Source organism: Vigna umbellata, chromosome 1 (assembly GCF_029865625.1).
Source record: "Vigna umbellata cultivar VRB3 chromosome 1, Vumbellata_1.0, whole genome shotgun sequence".
Taxonomy (NCBI): domain Eukaryota; kingdom Viridiplantae; phylum Streptophyta; class Magnoliopsida; order Fabales; family Fabaceae; genus Vigna; species Vigna umbellata.
Genome location: NC_142165.1, coordinates 20,434,377 through 20,453,977, shown reverse-complemented (window position 1 = coordinate 20,453,977; position 19,601 = coordinate 20,434,377). Strand labels below are relative to the sequence as shown.

Here is a 19,601-nt window from a genome sequence, read left to right as displayed (position 1 = left end):
CAAGCTGGGCTGACTGAATTTGTGTGTTTAAGAAGACATTACCACCCACAATTAGTCAGAGTGTTCTATAGCAACATGTCAATATCGGATACGGGTGTTATTCGAAGCGAAGTTAGAGGGGTCAAAATTAGGGTCAGCCCTAATCTTTTTCAACAACTGACTAATCTCCCATCTGAGGGTGTTTGCTACGAAGGCAAAGTTGTAGATGAGTGGAAAGAACAATACGATTCTGTCACTGCAAGGCAACTAGTGTGTAGAGATGATGCAGCCATACAATCTAGAATACTAGCGGGGCAAATGAAGGTTCAACCAAGGATACTTCATTACGTTCTCACTAGAGTATTACTTCCTCGTGCAACCAATATTGGTCAGGCATCTGAAGAGGATATTATGCTGCTATGGGCATTTTTCAATTCCATTCAAATTAACTGGGGACATCTTATTAGATATAAGATGAAAAGAGCATTAAGGGAGAACGCAAAGTTGCCGTATCCACATTTGATAACCATCTTCATGGAACACTTTGAAGTGCCTACTGAAAGTTATCCCATTTCAGAACTGAAGTTCAAGCAAAGAATTGGTTATGAAGTTCTAGCATCATTTGGTTATATGCAAAATGATGAAGGAGAATGGGTTCCCAAAGGCAATGCCCCCCATCCCCCCTTACAAGAAGGTCAACAGAATCAAGGACAACATGATGAACAAGGAAGTTCATCTACAACACTAGATAATGTAATCAACCGCATAGAACAACTGCAAACCTTTGTTGGTTCAAGATTTGATGCCTTTGAAACTCGATTTGATGCCCTTGAAACAAGATTTGGAAACATGGACATGGTCATCACTACAAGGTTTGATGCGTTGCAATCGCGTGTTGGGAACATTGAAGAACAACTGCAACACTTGCCAAGTGCTTCTGCAAACAATCCTGAGACCTAAAATTGCTTGTTTAGGCTTTCTTTACTGCTTTTTAAAGAACTATGTAATCCAGTTCCTCCTTTCATCATTTGAAGTATTTAATAAAATGAAGTTGTTTAGTTTCACAATGGTTCCTCAATTCTCGACATTTATTATGTAATGTTCAATTTATGATACACTTAATACCATGGCAGTAGTGAGTAAAAGTCAGTAACCAATACCACTTAATACTAACCAATAACACTAACCAATACCACTTAATAACACTGCAGTTGTCTGTAAAACTAAAAGTCACTTTTTCTTCCAATGGTGACTTGTGTTCATCTGACTGAGTACCTGTGTTGGACTTTCTGTACAAATTGGCAATTTCTCTCGGGTAATCGTTTACAGGGGTGCTGTAAACGATTACCAGCCCCTTTTTTCAGCAGTCTCACTCATTCCTTGCACAGCTTGCTCCTCCAACTCATGAGGGGTCAACCCACACTCCTTGGCCTCACATCACATCACCATCCACCCTCTCCCACCACTGGAACACCTGCACAGGCCTCAGACACTTGCAGAAGTGCCTAAAAGTCACTTTTTCTTCCAATGGTGACCTGTGTTCATCTGACTGAGTACCTGTGTTGGACTTTCTGTACAAATTGGCAATTTCTCTCGGGTAATCGTTTACAGGGGTGCTGTAAACGATTACCAGAACCCTTTTTGAACACTCTCACTCATTCCTTGCACAGCTTGCTCCACCAACTCATGGGGGGTCACCCAACACTCCTTGGCCTCACATCACATCACCATCCACCCTCTCCCACCACTGGAACACCTGCACAGGCCTCAGACACTTGCAGAAGTGCCTAAAAGTCACTTTTTCTTCCAATGGTGACCTTTGTTCATCTGACTGAGTACCTGTGTTGGACTTTCTGTACAAATTCCCAATTTCTCTCGGGTAATCGTTTACAGGGGTGCTGTAAACGATTACCAGAGGCTTTTTTCAGCAGTCTCACTCATTCCTTGCACAGCTTGCTCCTCCAACTCATGGGGGGTCTCCCCAGCCTCCTTGGACTCACATCACATCACCACCCACCCTCTCCCACCACTGCAACACCTGCACCAGCCTCAGACAGGTGCAGAAGTGCCTAAAAGTCACTTTTTTTGCCAATGGTGACCTGTGTTCACCTGACTGAGTACCTGTGTTGGACTTTCTGTACAAATTCCAAATTTCTCTCGGGTAATCGTTTACAGGGGTCCTGTAAACGATTACCAGAGCTTTTTTTCAGCAGTCTCACTCATTCCTTGCACAGCTTGCTCCTCCAACTCATGGGGGGTCTCCCCAGCCTCCTTGGACTCACATCACATCACCACCCACCCTCTCCCACCACTGCAACACCTGCACCAGCCTCAGACAGGTGCAGAAGTGCCTAAAAGTCACTTTTTTTGCCAATGGTGACCTGTGTTCACCTGACTGAGTACCTGTGTTGGACTTTCTGTACAAATTCCAAATTTCTCTCGGGTAATCGTTTACAGGGGTCCTGTAAACGATTACCAGAGCTTTTTTTCAGCAGTCTCACTCATTCCTTGCACAGCTTGCTCCTCCAACTCATGAGGGGTCACCCCACACTCCTTGGCCTCACATCACATCACATGTTACTCAAAATGTCCACTCAAACACCATGTTACAAACAAGCCTGCAACTTAGAAGACAAAAAAAGTTACGACATTCTGAAATCGACAAACCCACAACTCATAATAACAATGGTATTGAATAGATAAAATATGAGACCAATTCAAACCAAAACTCAAATTTTATTTCATTGAACCAAATCGGATACATTGAACATTGTTTTCTTAATCTATTTACAATGATTACAATTTTCATTACTTTCCAAATAACATTTTCAATCAACTAAATACACAGATCACTCATTTTTTATTCTAAGCGCTACGGTCCCGGTGTATGGAGTCCTAAGTGCTCTTCCCTTGTAACGCCTTCGTGATCCAACCCTAACATACGTCTTCAAAGGTTGTTTATTTCCGTCAATGTCAGTAGGGGATACAAAACCAGTGTTCACAGATGGTTCTGTACGAGGCACACTTTGTCCAACGTCATCTTTATTTTGCCTTCTTGCCTTCTCTTCAGCCAATTGTGCCTCCAAAGTTGCAACCCTCCTTTTAAGTTCTTCAATTAGAAATTCTTGTTCCTCTAAGGCACGCATAAAAGTTTCTCTGCGAGCTCTTTTTTGTTTCTTCTTTCCTCTTGGTTTAGCATCCTTTCTTTTAGGTGTTGGTCTGTATTCCTCCTTATCCTTCGTTGAAGGACCACCATAAACATCGTCAACAACCTGAAATTTAACAACACATTACACATTACACAACTTTGGTCAATATATGAAAACATAACAAAACTTTCGATAACAAACAACTTACCAAACCTGTCTCCATACACCGTTTAACGAACTTGTCTCCAACACTTATATTCATCCAATGCAATATTCGTGGAAATTTATCAATAGGACCTTTTGGTGGAACAAACAGCTCAAAAAACCATACCTACGACAAATAAATCATCTTAACTTGTAACAGACTTAATTCAAATAACATTTTAAGTAAGTACATCAAATACTATTAATTACCTGCAGCATGTACACACAACCGTTGACGTAAACGTTTGAAATACCTTTTCCTTTCTTCAAGCCTTGAGAAGCTTTGCACAAACTATGTAACAGAAAACGATAAACTAGACTACCCCAACAATAACTACCCAAAGCACTTAAGTTGTCAACAACATTAAACATTACGGGAAACACTTTCCCGCTACGTTTTGGAAATAAAATCTCACTTATCCCTACCAGGAGGTAAAGGCTACAAAAATGAGAACAAGGAATCTTCTTCTTTTGTTTTCGCATTAGAATTTTGTATATTGAATTCAATTCCTTTGTTCCTTTGCCTATGTATTTCACACATTCACTATTGCCCAGCTCTTCCTTTAAGTTAATGTTTGCACCATCTGTACTCAGTCCCAACCCTAAATAAATATCATTTTCATTTATATTCAATACTTTATTCCCAACTATAAAACCACTACTACAGTCGTCCCACTTACCCAATAACTCACTCACTATATTTCTACCTACTTTAACATTGACATTGACATCTAAAAACCAAGCAAATGGAGTTTTCGCAATCAATGATCGATGCTCCTTTGTTAAGCGTTCGTTCAAAGTACATATATACTTTGTCGAAAAAGAGTGACGAACACTCAACTGCATAAACCAAAATCAAATCATCAAAACAACCAAACCCAATAACCCAAGCACCACAACACAACGATACGAACCCCAAACATTAACCCAAATCAAATAACCATGCTACGTGATGCCCAAACCGAATAACCAAGCTACGACATCGAATGGAAAACCACTTACCTTAGTCGTCGGACAATCGTCACCGGAACTTCCCATTACGCACGATAACAGGAGACCAAACTGGCCGGAGACAACAGGATGCAAATGGAACGAAGCGAGACGAAACGCGACCTTAGTCCTCTCAAGAGAACGGACCTTTTGCAATGGAACACAGAAAGGGAAAGGCAATGGAACAGAGAAAGGGAAAGGCAATGGAACAAAGAAAGGGAAAGGGGTATTTTAGGATTTTCACTCAAAATAAGGGTTACGGTCATAGGTTTTAAAAAAAAAAAATTTAAACAAACCAATGAGGTGGCGACACGTGGCGTTGTCAAAAGAGTGTTAAAAATCTGTTGTTGGAATATCGCGGTCCAAAGAAAATTATATCTAAATTGGAGTCTTCCCTTTTTTCCACACCTACTTTCCACGGATCTGATTTTAGTTTTTTTTTTTATTTTACATCTTCCTCGAGTTTCCTTCTTCAAAGAAAATATCACTTTCTTTTTTCTTCCATATAAATCTAATGAAATTCCTTTTCTTTATTATTATTTTCATATCTCGCGGAAAACAAATAATTAATTCCGAGTATTACACGGATTTGACATTTCAACGGACGGAAATTTGTGAACCAAAACTTTAACATCATCTTATCTCTTTTCATGACAATTAATAAAAATCTCTAATACATTACAGTTATATTCATCGGTGAGATGTTGATCGTTCCGATAATAAGATAGATATGAAATAAATGAAAAATAAAATCTTCATAATAAAATAAAAAGAAATAGAAAATGAAAAACTAAAAATATATTTAACCTAATAATTAAAATAATAAAATTTAAAAATCACTAAAAGAAAAGGGACATTGAAATTTCATATAAGTTATAAGTAGTTTTACCTGAATCGATCTTCTGCCCAGATTCACTGGAATCACCACTTCAACTCAAATCCATTGTGTTTGACTTCCTATACAGATATTGAAATGACTCAATATATTCCACGCAAAATTTCATCAGAATATTTGAACGAAACTAAGTTTTGATATTATATATTATTATAAAGTAAAAAAAAAGTTTTAAATTTTAAATTTGAACAAAATAAATAAGGAAAAGACTCAATTGACCCGACTTAATCACCTAATCAACAATGAGTCAAGTTATAGACTGATTCCAATAAAAAAATTTGACCCAACCCGAGCAGAAAATTTTATTGGGTTGGATGATGGCTTTGTGCAGCTTATATGACTGATTTGGTTTTAAAGGTTCTTCTTTTCGACACCCACACGAACATGTACGCATAAATGCATGCACACATTCTTACGTGTACAAACACAAACTTCTTAGATTTGATAGTATCTGCGTGAATAATATATTTACATTATTAATTGTCATAAAACCCTTTAAACGCACACGCATACATAATATTAAAATTGATAATATCTACCATGAGTAATATTTTTACATTATTCATTGTCATAAATAATTGTTAATACACATTTTAAAATAATACTATAAAATTTAACAAATTTATCATATATAATTTATGTCTGGATGATAAATTATTTTTAAATTTCTTGTGTATAGATTTTTTTTTTGTTTAGAAAAATTAATACAAATAAAATATTATTAATTAATTTAAATATAAGATAATTTTAGTTTATTAAAAAAATAATCTTCTAAAATCACCTATGAAGAAGGTGTATCCAAAATCTAGAATATATTAGAAAGATTTTGGTGGAAATGGAAGTACAAATGTTTAAGATCACATGCCATTAATAGAGTGCATAGGATGTTAGTGTTACAAATCAATCAATAACAGTAAATTCACATTTGTGGGTGGTTAGGTGTGAACTCATAAGCCATGGTGGAATGTTTCAAATTCCAAAGTAACTTTCGCAAAAATATTTATTTTAAAACTTAATATTTTTATTAAAAATTTACTTTCAAAAAACATCTTGTTAGAAGTGGACTTTAAGCCTAACTTAACTCCACACAACCGATTTCCTCTCACACCGAGGTATATACATCTTAATCGTGGGATTAGACATTTTTAATGGGTGGTCCGATAGCGGTCCGATAGTGGGTGGAACAATATGCCCAACAAACATCAAATATCGCTAGGATAGGCTCTAACCATGACTTTGATATGATGTTAAAAGTAAACTTTAAGCCTAACTCAACCCCACAAAATCGGCTTGTAAGGTGAGGTTTGCACCCACATGTAAACTATGAAATGACCTTATCTCTAGTCAATGTGGGACTTCCAACACATCTTACAATTATGAAACATAATATACAATTACTCTTAATCCGATTAATAAATTCCCCAGTAGTTTCTCTCCATTATGATGAAGCCAAACAATTCTCTTATAATTATGACTACATTTTGCTCTCAAAATATAATTATTTTTTCGTGGTTGCTACGGGGAATCATGTTCCACAATGGCTTGTGCAGCTTAACAACGTATAATGTCACGCGTTCAACGTCTAACCACTGAATAGCCAACATTAAAAATGACCAGTAGCATTTTTGTAAATAAATTGAATTATGAGACGACGTCTTATTGGGTAAATTTTGCAAAAATGTATAGCCCAAAGGTGAAAATGTACTTACCTATGACGTCAAATACCTTAGCGTTAGACGTCAAAAGGTTAATGAATTCAATAAAAATTTGAGCGGATGAAAATTCATTCACTTTATCTTAGCGCGTGAGACCCTATTCTCTGCTCAAAATTTTCTCGAACGAAGTTTGACGATCATAACATGTAATCCTTCTTTCATTTGATACAAATGCATGTTAATTAACTACTTTAGGTCTGATTTTCATTTGTTTTGACTGATTATTTTCATGTTCTTGTCCTTCATAGGTGCATTCTACTTTCTCTCTCACTAGTGCAACACTTTATTCCGACAAAACCACTTTTTGAAGGTTAGTTTTCGTTTTCGTTTTGAAGAACTTATTTTTTGAACTTGTTTGTTGTTGTTGTTTGGCTGAACTTCTTTGTTGTTGTTGTTTGTTGTTGATACTACACTACACGTTCATAGTTCATGCTTTAAAAAATACCAAAAACTGGAATTTGTTGTTTTTTTGCTTTTAAGGTCTCGTAGAGTTGTAAAAAAGATCACAAAGTTTCACAATTAAAAAAAATGATTAACGTAGTATATTGACAAAATTCAACATTAATTAACCTTAATTGACGTCAGACATAAAGTAATGTCTGACTTTAATTTGCTTTACTGAGAACATAGGATTGTTCTATGTCCGACGTCAATTAACATAAATTAACGTCGAATTTTTTAAATTCAACGTCAATGTAACGTTTCTGATATGACGTCGGCCTCGAATTCGACGTGAAAGGCCGAAAAACACTGATGTTATACAAAGTTTTTGTACTAATGAATTTGACACTCGTTGCAACCAACAATGAACATATTAATCATTTTAGTTTGATAAAACAAATAGAAATATTACCTTTATTTTAGTATAAGATTAAATTGAATAATACATTATTAACCTAAGTAATTTTGAGTAATAGAAAAGTTAGATAGAATGATGAACATAAAAAAGTAACAAAAACTCAATCAATATAAAAAATGTTAGAGAATTGATTTTATTGACTTTTACTATTTTCAATTGATACTAGAATTATAATTATCTTTTGAGATTTTTAAGAACTTGTTTATTCCTAATTTTTAGATAGGCTTGAATTCTAACCCATCAGTTTTAAAATTCAATAAGAATCATGAAGAGTAATTATATATTGTCTCTCATTTGCAAACTAATCAAGTATATCTAATTTCTCAATTGTTACAAAACATAATATATTTATGATAACAAGTAATTCCTTATCTTCCAGTTGTGAATTGTTGGACCGCATTCTTTAGTACGTCTATTGGGTCGCGTAGGTACATAAGCCCTCTCGTCTTGGAAGTTTGATTAGCATATAAGGGATGTTCATTGTAGTTATGATTCATCTCTTAGTCGGGCTATGACAGACTTGTAGAGTTTGCAGGTGGATTGATCGTTTGGCTGAGTTGTATGAGTGTCATCTTATAAGGGTAGTCCTCACTTTATGTTGTCAACTTCGGCAACTTTAGTAGGTGTTATCGACTTAGACAGGCCCTGTTGCTCATTTGACCAAGTTGATGATGACTTTATTGGTGACTATGAAGCATTAATGAGGGGTTTTCTAAAACGTCACAATGATTTCCCTGCGATACGAAATTCCATTTGCATGAAATAGTTTTAATCGATGTTGACATGGCTACAACTAAACAGTTGAACTCAAATAGAAAAACGCCAAGAGTTATACGTAGGAACGAAACGTCACCTGACTAAAGGTCATTTTAAACTCTTTGCTTTTAAACATCTTATTGAAACAACTCACACTCTTTTAATTCATGATGAGGTTCCTCAACATTTTTGGGGTGATGTTATTCTTACTACATGTTATCTTATTAATCGTATGACATATTTTACTTTTGATAACAAAATTCTTCATTCTATTTTATTTCCTAACAAAATTTCTTAGGCATTGAAGTAACACAATCTAACGATGGTATTCTTATATCTCAAAGGAAGTAAGCATTGGATATTTTGAAAAAAACTAAGTTGATGAATTCAAAATTTATTAACACATTATAGATCCTAATATCAAACTCCTACCAAATCAGTGAGAGTCTATTTCAGATCTTGAGCAGTATAGAAGATTTTTTGAAAAATTAAATTGGCTTGCAATTATTCATCCTAACATTTCCTTTGTAGTCGTTGTGGTGAGCCAATTTTTTAATTTTCCATGTGAAGATCATTGGAATGCAGTCATCTGTATATTAAAGTACATTAAATGATCTCTTGGAAAAAGTTTATTATATGGTTCCAATAACCATACAAAAGTTAATTTAATGGAAAAGATAGTTTTTGTTAGTTTATTTATAGCCGGCTCTCCAAAAATTATCTCTTTATCCACCGGTGACATTCCTAAACAATGATTTGCAAGTTACATGGAGCAACCTCAGATTTTTTGCTCAGGGATAGTCTTTGGGTTGGTATTTCATCTTCTATGTTGTCTTCAAAACATGAGCAATTTGGTGTCAGTCGAGGCCAGAAGCATATATTTTCAGTAAGACTTGATGAATTATAGTAACAAGTTTGGTACATATGTATGTACTAGCTTGAGGGAGAGTGTTAGATATATTATCTTTATTTTATATTCACCCGTGTCTTTTTCAGTGTAGCAATTTGGTTCACTTTCTAATGCTCATCCTTCGCGGATTCATTGTACTCATCCTCCACTATGTCCCATACATCATGTTGTAATGGATCTTTTCTAACAACTATGATACACTCATTTCGTTGACTACCTTTGCCATCTTTCTCACCAAAAAACTCAAGCACTCACTTTCTATACCACTTTGTAGAAAACAAACATGACCTACAAAAATAATTGGACTTTTCAATTCACTGATTTTCATTAAACCTTGAAAATCTGTAAATGAGTGCAAATAGGGCATTGAGCCAAGTACAAATAATAAAAATTGAAAATAAAATATCAATAGACTCAAAATATAATCTATTTAATCTATCTTTATCTTATATCAACAAAATAAAATAATATTGTTCCTAAACAAATAGAAAATCATAACTACTTATCCTTATTTTTTCTCTATCAAAATGAAACTAAATATTATTAGACCTAAAATTAATAAAATAAGATTCAAACAAAATTATTAATAAACCTCTAAAATTTAAGTTTATCCAAACATCAACAACATTTTTTTTCTAGTGTTCTTTTTCTTCCTTTCTGGCTTTTTTCTTCTTCAAACGGTTTTGACTTCATTGGAGTTCATCATTGTTCATTTTGGTTAAAGCACACACACACACGGTCACAGGCACACACGCACACACACACATACACACACACAGACACACACACAGACACACACACAGACACAAACACAGACACACAGACAAGCACACACACAGACACACACACAGAGATATATATAGGGATGGCAACTGGTCGGGTCGGTCGGGCACGGATAGTGCCTACCTGCAACCCGACCCGCATGCAAAAAACTGTATCCGCAACCCGACCTGCTACCAGCTGGATATCCGCATAAAAAAAATTGCGAATTTTTTTCAACCTACGGATACCCGTTTTCAACTCCCAAATATTTAAAAAATATATTTTGTGAATTTTTAAATAAGGTTTAAATTAAATTACAAGTTAAAGAGAACAATTTAATATATTTGCTACATACTAAAAAGACATAAGTTAAAGAAAACAAATACTGAACACCTTTTGAAAAAAGAAAGATATGAAGAAGAAACACCATGTAACTGAAGTCTCAATTTGTCACAGGATTAACCCACAAATACCTATTAATGTATGAAACAGAGAGATAAAGAATTTCCAAGAGAACGCAAACAGGAACCCTAAACCCAAATTCCGAAAACGAATGCAATCACATAAATCTCCAAACCGCGATAACCACCAGGGTCTTAAAAAATCCAATCTGCATCAATGAACTAAAATCCAAAAAAACTCAAAACATTCATTTGAATAATAACCCAAAATTGTGTCACCAATCAACAGGGAAGAAATCAGAAAACGAACTCCCAAAACGCGAATCAAAACGTACAAAAGAAACCTCAAAAATCAGAGAACAAATAAAACTCTAATTTCAAATCCCAAATCGGAACAAAACCCCAATCAGAACCAAGAGAGAGGAAGAGGGAATGAAGCCTATTCCCTGCGCGAAGAAAAGAGTCATCTATTAAGAGAGAATTTTCTAATAGGATTATATGTATATGTCTGATACTCTATTAATGTTTTAGGTCAAAAGTAATGTAACCCATTTTTTCTTTAAAAAAAGGTAATTGAAAGAAATTCTAAGTCATTGTTATTAAAATTTCCTTTTTCTAAAAGTAATAAAAAAAATATTTTTAAAAAATATTAATTAATTTTTTTTTCGGGTAACGAATATCCACGGGTTGGATAGTATAGTACCCGCATCCGACCCGTTTAGAAGTGGGTATTAAAATATCCGCTACTCGTTACCCGTGGGTAATAAATATCCGTGAATAGTAACTATTCGTCGCAAATTTTATGTACGGGCGCCAGAATTTTTTGTCATATATATATATATATATATATATATATATATATATATATATATATATATATATATATATATATATATATATATATATATATATATATATATTTCGTTGATCTTCATTTACACTGTTGTTTTTAGAATTTTGTTGGATTTCGTAATTATTTCTCACTTTTCATGCATGTATTGAATTTTGAAATGGTAACCAGATTCCGAAAACCGACAAATAAACATATCCAATAACCACGAAATACAATTTAAATCAAATGCTGGATTTATGAGTGTCTTGGATTTCAAAATCCAATTTTGTAATCGAAATCCCATTTTAGAGTATCTGATATTTCAAAATATGATTTTGTAATCTCTTGTATTTTGAAATCCATAATCTTTTTTATCTCAAAATATGGTTTTATAATTTCTTGGATTTTAAAATCTCGTTTATAGTTTGAAAATATAGATACCGAAATGAAATTATTAAATATTAAAATATTTAGTAATATTTTAAGTAAGGAGTGAATAGGATCGATGCATAATAAATCTTTGATTTGAATTCGATGCATAATAAATCAATTTATCTTTGAGATGATTGAACTTTCTCCAATAGAGTTTGGGACAAACTATTTTTAATCTAATAATCTCGAATCTCACTTACTAGGATACTATCTTTCAAGGTCTACGTTTAGTCTCTTTCAAGTTTTTTCCATTTTTATGTTTAATACTTCATATTTTATTTAAGTCTCGACACTGATTTATTCCCACCATGCAATATATTAAAATACTCAAATTTTTAATGAGATATTTATAAATTGTAGTTAACACTCATACTTCTTCAATTAACAGCAATTTTAAAATGCACATATATAAACCGTCAGAAAGTAGTACTGCATAATTAAATGAATTCTAACTTTTTTTTTTTAAATGTATATTTTCCAAATACCTGTTTTTATTAAGTATTTTAGATTTTTTTTGGGGACCAATTTTGGACCAAGACAAAAATAGGAACACCCACCTTCTTCACCTTCTTCCTCTTCCATTTAATGAGTAAACAAGTTTTGAAGAGCTAAATCTCTCCTTGCTTCCATTCATCTCGACTTTATAACGTTACTTTCATAACACCATCCAGGTTGCTAATCCTACCTCCATTGCAATCTTTTTCGGCTTCATTACATGTCTCGTCTCAAAATTTCTGAGGATCTCAGAACTAGAAAGGATTTCTAAAAAAAGAATAAAATAAATTCAGAATATTTTTAAGAAAAGAAAAAAAAAAGAAAGAATGAAACTAAGAGAGGAAAGAATGAGAGAAGAATGATTTTTTACAATATGTTTTAAAGTAAATGAAATACTCTATTTATAGAGTTGGTGAACCTAACACATAATCCAAAATATCTAGCAAAATATTTGCTAAAAATTGATTTTTTTAATAGAATAAAAACATTGCAAATAAAATAAGAACATTAGCTGCGTGAAGTTTGCAAAATATTTCCATATCAAAATGTTGGATGCAAAAGCTTGTCATCAAGCTCATACAAATCTTTTGCATTTGAAGGCATCCGCAACTGATAGCAGGAAGCTTTTGCAATATTATATTAAAAAATAATAACAAGGAAGAAGCTCAAAAGTTATTTCTTCCAATGAGTCCTATGATATTCCTTTCCTCATCATGCAGTCTTGATTGCTAGGGTAATTTATTCAGATTATGCCTCTGGCATTGGTGATGTGCTTAGAAAATAGACAGAGCTGTTTCTGAGTACATCAATGAAGGGATGGTTGTTTCAGAGTTATGTTCACAGTGGCATTGTAGGGAAGGACTATCCAAGCATTTGAGATGATATGATGACTTTTTCTATATAGTCGTAATTTGCTTCGATTTTTATAGTTGTAGTATATGATATGTTGACTTTTTCAAAACGAAACACAACACAACCTAACAGTACAAGTAAAGTCTTAAAAAAACAAATAATCAAATATGTTTTCTTAGACATAAATAAAATCTTTAAGCAAATTAAGATCATTTAATAATGAGAGAGTGTAAAAGATTTGTCCGTTTTTAACAGTATAATTCTTTTATTAAATATCATATATCTAAAATTCGCAAAGAGAGATAAAAAAATTATTTAAGCCTTAAAAATATGCTTAATAACGACCATTTTTTCTTCATTTGAAATGTGAATCGGATGACTATAATTTCAATATATTTATTTACGTCCTCCACAAACTTTCCTTTCGAAAAAAAAAAAATAAGTATATCTAAATTGGAGTTTGTTCCTTCTGTTTTTTCCACCGTGATGTGCTCGAATATCTGACTATTATTTTGTTATGTTTACATCCTCCTCTAACCTCCCTTTCTGAAAAATATTTCCCTCTTCTTTTTACCACATAATTAAACTAATTTCATTTTCTTTATTTTTCTTTTCATTCATCCGGACAAACAATTAATTAATTCAACGGACGGAAATTTCTGAACGAAAAATTTATGATATTATCTCTTATCACAGCAATTAAATCCAACATATATAATAAAAAAAATACTAGAAAAGAAAAATGATATCGGTCTTATACTTTTCAAAATCAGATGAAAAGGAAAATAAAACTCTGCAAAAAATAATATTATTTCCTAAGAGTGTGAATAATCTATTTCAAAGTGTAAACAAATAGTTACAAAATATATGGATAATATATTTTAGTAGTGTAAGACAAAATAATTCAAAATTTATGTTACCTATAAATATCGAGGAAAAAGTAATTGGCTATCTTTAACTTTATTTTTCTATTTTAGTTCTCTTACATTAAATATATTCTATTTTTAACCTTTTTTTCATCTATAATATTTTTCTTTTACCTATTATCATCACCTTTTTTACGTTTGATTATGCTTTCATAGAACTAGTTCTTTGTTGTATTAATATTTTAAAATAAAATAATTTTAATGAACTATTTTTTGATTATAACATTTATATGTTGTACCGTACGGTCTCGCCGACCGGCAGGGTCGCTGGTGTACCATGTTTGTACCGTACGGTCTCTCACACATCTAGGTCGATTGTCCAGTGCACACTAAACGATTCTCCTAAAGCCAACTCTCCCTGACCGAACGACTCTCTCAAGTCCGACTCCCCCAAAGGTCGATATATCGTATGGTCCTCCCGACCTCGTGAACCGAACGGTTCTATCCAGGCCGACCACCCATGCCGACCGATCGACCATCCTGGGCGACCAAGCACTAGGGCGACCACATGGTTAGGTTACAAACGATAATAGCTCATTAAAGCCCTTAATGAAGATTAAGGCGTGATTGGGCCGTCATTAGGCCGGCGATGGAAGCCAATCATATCCGGTCGGACACTAGAATAATACTCGTGAACTCTCCTGTCGTTTGCTTGCTGGAGACAACCTTTGAATGTTAATGAATACATAATTAATGAGGTAACAGTCACTGTGGAGCAGTTAAGGTTGACATTAATCGTCATTAAGAGGTAAATTAATGGATGATATTCCATGAAACCCTATAAATAACAAGTGATTAAGAAGGTAAACTCTCTGATTTCTGATTTTGACTAGACTTGCGGAGATAAATTTTGACTTCAGCGTCAGAGTGTTTCCTGCAGGTCACCCCTATTTTGGCATTGAGAGAAGAAGATCCAGGAGGTAAGACCGGAGTAAAGAGGACCGATCGACGAAGACGGATCATTCCCAAACGAAATCAGCAAGCGTTTTCCTCGTCCCATTCCAGCATAAACAATTATAAACATCTTTAATATATTAACGTCAATATATTTTAAAGATAGAACAAATAGACAACACCGGATAATTTCAAGTAACCTAAAAAGGACAAACTGGACAAATTCTGAGGAATTTCACCACTAAGTTGGTTTGTTGAAAAAATCGAGAGATTCTAAATTTTTCATGTTTCCTATCTCACTTGGTATTTTTCCTGTTAATTTATTGTTGGATAAGTTCAAGGAAGACAATCCAATGAGACTAAACATTTGTGGAGTTATTGTTCCGGACAAATTATTACTTGACATATCAATTAAGGTCACAGCGTTTCTATAAATTAAATATTTTTAGTTTGAAAATATATATACCTAAATGAAATTATGAAACATTAAAATATTTAGTAATATTTTAAGTAAGGAGTGAATAGATCAATGCATAATTAATCTTTGATTTGAATGAGTCTTTCCAAAATGGTTTTCGTGGGGTAGGGGACACATTTCTCTAGTCAAGTCGTTGCAATGCAAATAACTATATTTTCTTCTTTAACACAAAACAACCAATGATTCCTTCTTTTAGTGCTAAGTTACTGAAATTTTAACCACTCCACCATGGATTATGGCTTCATATCTACCCACCCAAAAATTAGAATATAATATAATAAACTTACTCTTATTTTAATAAATAGTTTTAGTCAATGCACTCATTCTCAACAAATCAATTAAGAATCCAAATTGTTATTGATTGAGTTTTGAAAACTTAGAATATAAATTAAAATTTTTTAAAAACAATTTAGTATATGTGTTAATAAATTTTATGAATCTATCTAATATTTTAATTAAAAATATCAAATGAATTATTGTAAAAAATAGATTAAAATTTACTGCATTAAAATTCTTAAAACTTGGTTGTGTTTTGAAAACTTAGCTCTAAACTAAAAATTTGTGACACTAACATCCTCTGCACTCTATTAATGGCATGTGATCTTAAACAACATTGTACTGTCATTTCCACCAAAATCTTGCTAGGATATATTTTTAGATTTTGGATACACCTTCTTCATAGGTGATTTTAAAAGATTTGTTTTTAATAAACTAAAATTACATAAAATTTTGGGTTAAATATGTTTTTAGTCCCTCAACTATCAAGCGATTTTGTTTTTCGTCCCTATTTCAAACTTTTAACGATTTGATCCCTCTCCTTAAGGAAATCATAATTTTTGGTCCTCACAAACTAACGCCGTTAAATTTAGTCTCACGTGGCTAACGGTATGCCACATATGATACTAGCTTTCACATTAATATTGTGCCACGTGGTGTGCCACTATTCACCACCCTCTTCTCCTTCTCTCCTCTTCCACCACCACCTTCCCCTTCAACTTCGTCCTCACACAAGCCCGCCACCACCAACCCCTCGCGCTAGCCGCCGTCGCCAACCGTGAATCACGTGCTGCTGCTGGTTGGGGGAAGGCGACACCGGCGATGAATAGTGGAGCGTGCATTGCAATTGTGCTGGTGATTACTCTGTGGAGATTTCGTGGTCCTTCGCCGAAGGGATTCGGGATGCGTGTGGGAATTTCAGCTTCGGGGTGGTGATTTTGATTTCGGAGATTAGTGTTGTTGGTGTTGCTACTGGCGACGACGAGGGCGTGGATGGAAGTGGGTTTCTTGCTGACAATAGCGTACTTACTGTGTTCCTCCACGGTTTCGAAAGCGAGGTGGCCAACCAGCAAGGTCACCATCTTGTGCTGAGCGAAAAGGTCCTGAGACTTAGGGTAATTCGCAGCGAGCTCCGACACGGCTCGTTCGCGGCTATGGGAGGGAGCCCCCCGAGGTACTCACCGCCGGCGTCGCCAGCCGAGACGCGGAGGAGCCAGGAGACGTCGCCGACGGAGTTTTCAAGGTGGGAGGAGACCTTGCGGAAGGCGGCGCTAGGGTTGAGTGTAAACACGCGATTCATGAGAGCGTTGCCGCGACACTTGAGGACCAGGGCAAGAGCCTTGTCGAGGACCTGTTCGGTCTCTTCGATGATGCGGCGCGTGGGACGCTAGTAGAGTTCGGAACTGGCCTGACGGAGCAGCGAGGGGTTGGTGGTGGCGGGCTTGTGTGAGGACGAAGTTGAAGGGGAAGGTGGTGGTGGAAGAGGAGAGAAGGAGAAGAGGGTGGTGAATAGTGGCACACCACGTGGCACAAGATTAATGTGAAAGCTGGTATCATATGTGGCATATCGTTAGCCACGTGAGACTAAATTTAACGGCGTTAGTTTGTGAGGACCAAAAATTATGATTTCCTTAAGAAAAGGGATCAAATCGTTAAAAGTTTGAAATAGGGACGAAAAACAAAATCGCTTGATAGTTGAGGGACTAAAAACATATATTTAACCCTAAAATTTTACTTGTGTTAGTTTTTTGACGTGTACGTGTATGTTTATAAAGGGTTTTCTGACGACTTATGATATAAAAATATTATTCAGCTAGATACAATCAATTCTAATAATTATGTGTTTGTACACTTATGAAGGTAAGAATGTGTGTATGCATTTATGCGTACGTGTGGGTATATAAGCCAATAGAGTGGTTGGTGGGTGTCTGAAAAAACAGAATAACTTTTAAAAACACTAAAATGAAGAAAACCAAATGGGTCATCTAAATAATAATAATTTGATACATATAAATTTTTTACATTTATTTGATAATATTTTTTATTATTTTTTACTTTTTTCTTTTAAAAAAATATACAAATTAACTTTTCTATAACTATTTTATTTTTATATTATATGAAATAAATATAAAAATGAATTACTCTTTCTTATTCACTTATATTAAAATCATCATTCGACCCAATAAAATTTTCGGCTCAACTGGATTAAATTTTTCATTAGACTGAATCTAACTTGACTCAAATGGATAAGGTGATTAAGTTGATCAACTGAATCCTTTTCTTAATTTTTTTTTTGTTAAAATTTCTAATTTGAAACTTAACTTTTTTACTTAGATATTTTTGTAATAATACATGATTATTACATATTTAGATGTATGCTTAATTGAGATATTAAACTTTATACTAATTCATAGTATTGACACTTAGTTTCCTTCAAATAATATGATGAAATTTGGCAAGGAATTTTGAGTTATATATTAATATATGATGCGCTTTTATTTCAATCTTTGCATATTCTTTGAAATTATTTTAAGAATTGTCACCAAATCAACATACTTCTTTTTAGTAATTATAATTTCTATGAATGATTAAATTGTATATTATTTTCTGATTTTTTATGTCGTATTCATGATGAGGAGTACCATATTAAAGGTGAAAAACAACAATATTTCTCAATAATATTAAGAGTATCATTTAATTTTTTGTTGTGTTTTGAGATATTTTATGTGTATTTAGGAGCTTAATAAGTTCTTAAATGATTAGTCGTTATAAAAATTTTCAATACTTTAAATAAATTTTTGTAACAATAAAATTTATTTATTATAAGTTTGAAATCTGACTTATATATTAAAATTAATTATTACAATTTTTCACGATAATATGAATTATATTAAAATATTTATTAAAACTTAAGTTACATAAAAATATATTTATACTTAAATATATTTTAATTCCTTATCTCTTTAATTTTAAAAATTATTTATTATCCCTCTGTGTAGATGTTATTAGTGAGAATTATAAATTACAAAATTGACAACTTATGATGTTTTTAACTACGAAAACAAAATAAAAATAAAAAATAGAACATAAAAAATTTCTGTCTCGTTTAAAATATTTAGTAATATTTTAAGTAAGGAGTGAATACGATCTATTCATAATTAATCTTTGATTTGAATACGTCTTTCCAAATTTGTTTCCGTGGGATAGGGGACACAGTTTGTCAAGCAATGTTACCATCGGTTTCTCTAGTCAAATCGTTGCAATGCTAATGACTACAAATTTCTATATTTCTTGTTTAACACAATATTTCATTATATTATCAGATGACAAATTCCAACATCGTTAAATACTTCCCCTAAATCGTAACAAATTATTTCAGTTTAATATTAAAGTTGTAAATATGACATTACATTAAAGATTTAAAAAAAAACATCTTTTATAGTAATCTTAACCTCTCAAAGTATAATTATTTGGGATTAAAAATAATTATTATTTATTTTAAAAATGAATATTCTCCTTATACTTTTATTTTTAAAAGACATCTTATTAAAATTATGAAGATATATAATTACTCTTAATATGATTATTAATGGGTAAACAGCCCCAATTATTATAAATAGAGCTTATCTCCATTATGTTGAAGCCATCAGCCCTTCATTTCTCTTGCAATCATGAATACATCTCCCTCTCAAAATGCAATCATATTTGTATGGTTGCTATGCGGAATCATCTTCAACACTGCCTTTTGCAGCTTCAATATTCGTTGCAACCAACAAGACATATACTATAAATAGAG

General features: G+C 33.3%; 1 protein-coding gene across 1 annotated transcript; it reads right to left on the bottom strand.

Annotated features, from left to right (window-relative positions):
* Window positions 1–2,813: 2,813 nt before the first annotated feature.
* LOC148204877 (uncharacterized) lies at window positions 2,814–4,353 on the bottom strand. Its single transcript, XM_088108663.1, has 3 exons — window positions 3,543–4,353; window positions 3,337–3,459; window positions 2,814–3,251 (listed from the first exon to the last, which is right to left on the bottom strand). The coding sequence occupies exons 1-3, from the start codon at window positions 4,176–4,178 to the stop codon at window positions 2,829–2,831; spliced, it is 1,182 nt and encodes a 393-aa protein (XP_087964789.1). The 5' UTR covers window positions 4,179–4,353; the 3' UTR covers window positions 2,814–2,828.
* Between the last annotated feature and the right edge of the window lie 15,248 nt (window positions 4,354–19,601).

Coding starts and splice junctions, on each gene's coding strand:
- LOC148204877 (XM_088108663.1), bottom strand. CDS start 4,178: ATGCAGTTGAGTGTTCGTCACTCTTTTTCGACAAAGTATATATGTACT. Junction 3,460..3,542: donor GTTGTGTGTACATGCTGCAG/GTAATTAATAGT, acceptor TATTTGTCGTAG/GTATGGTTTTTTGAGCTGTT. Junction 3,252..3,336: donor GGTGTATGGAGACAGGTTTG/GTAAGTTGTTTG, acceptor GTTAAATTTCAG/GTTGTTGACGATGTTTATGG.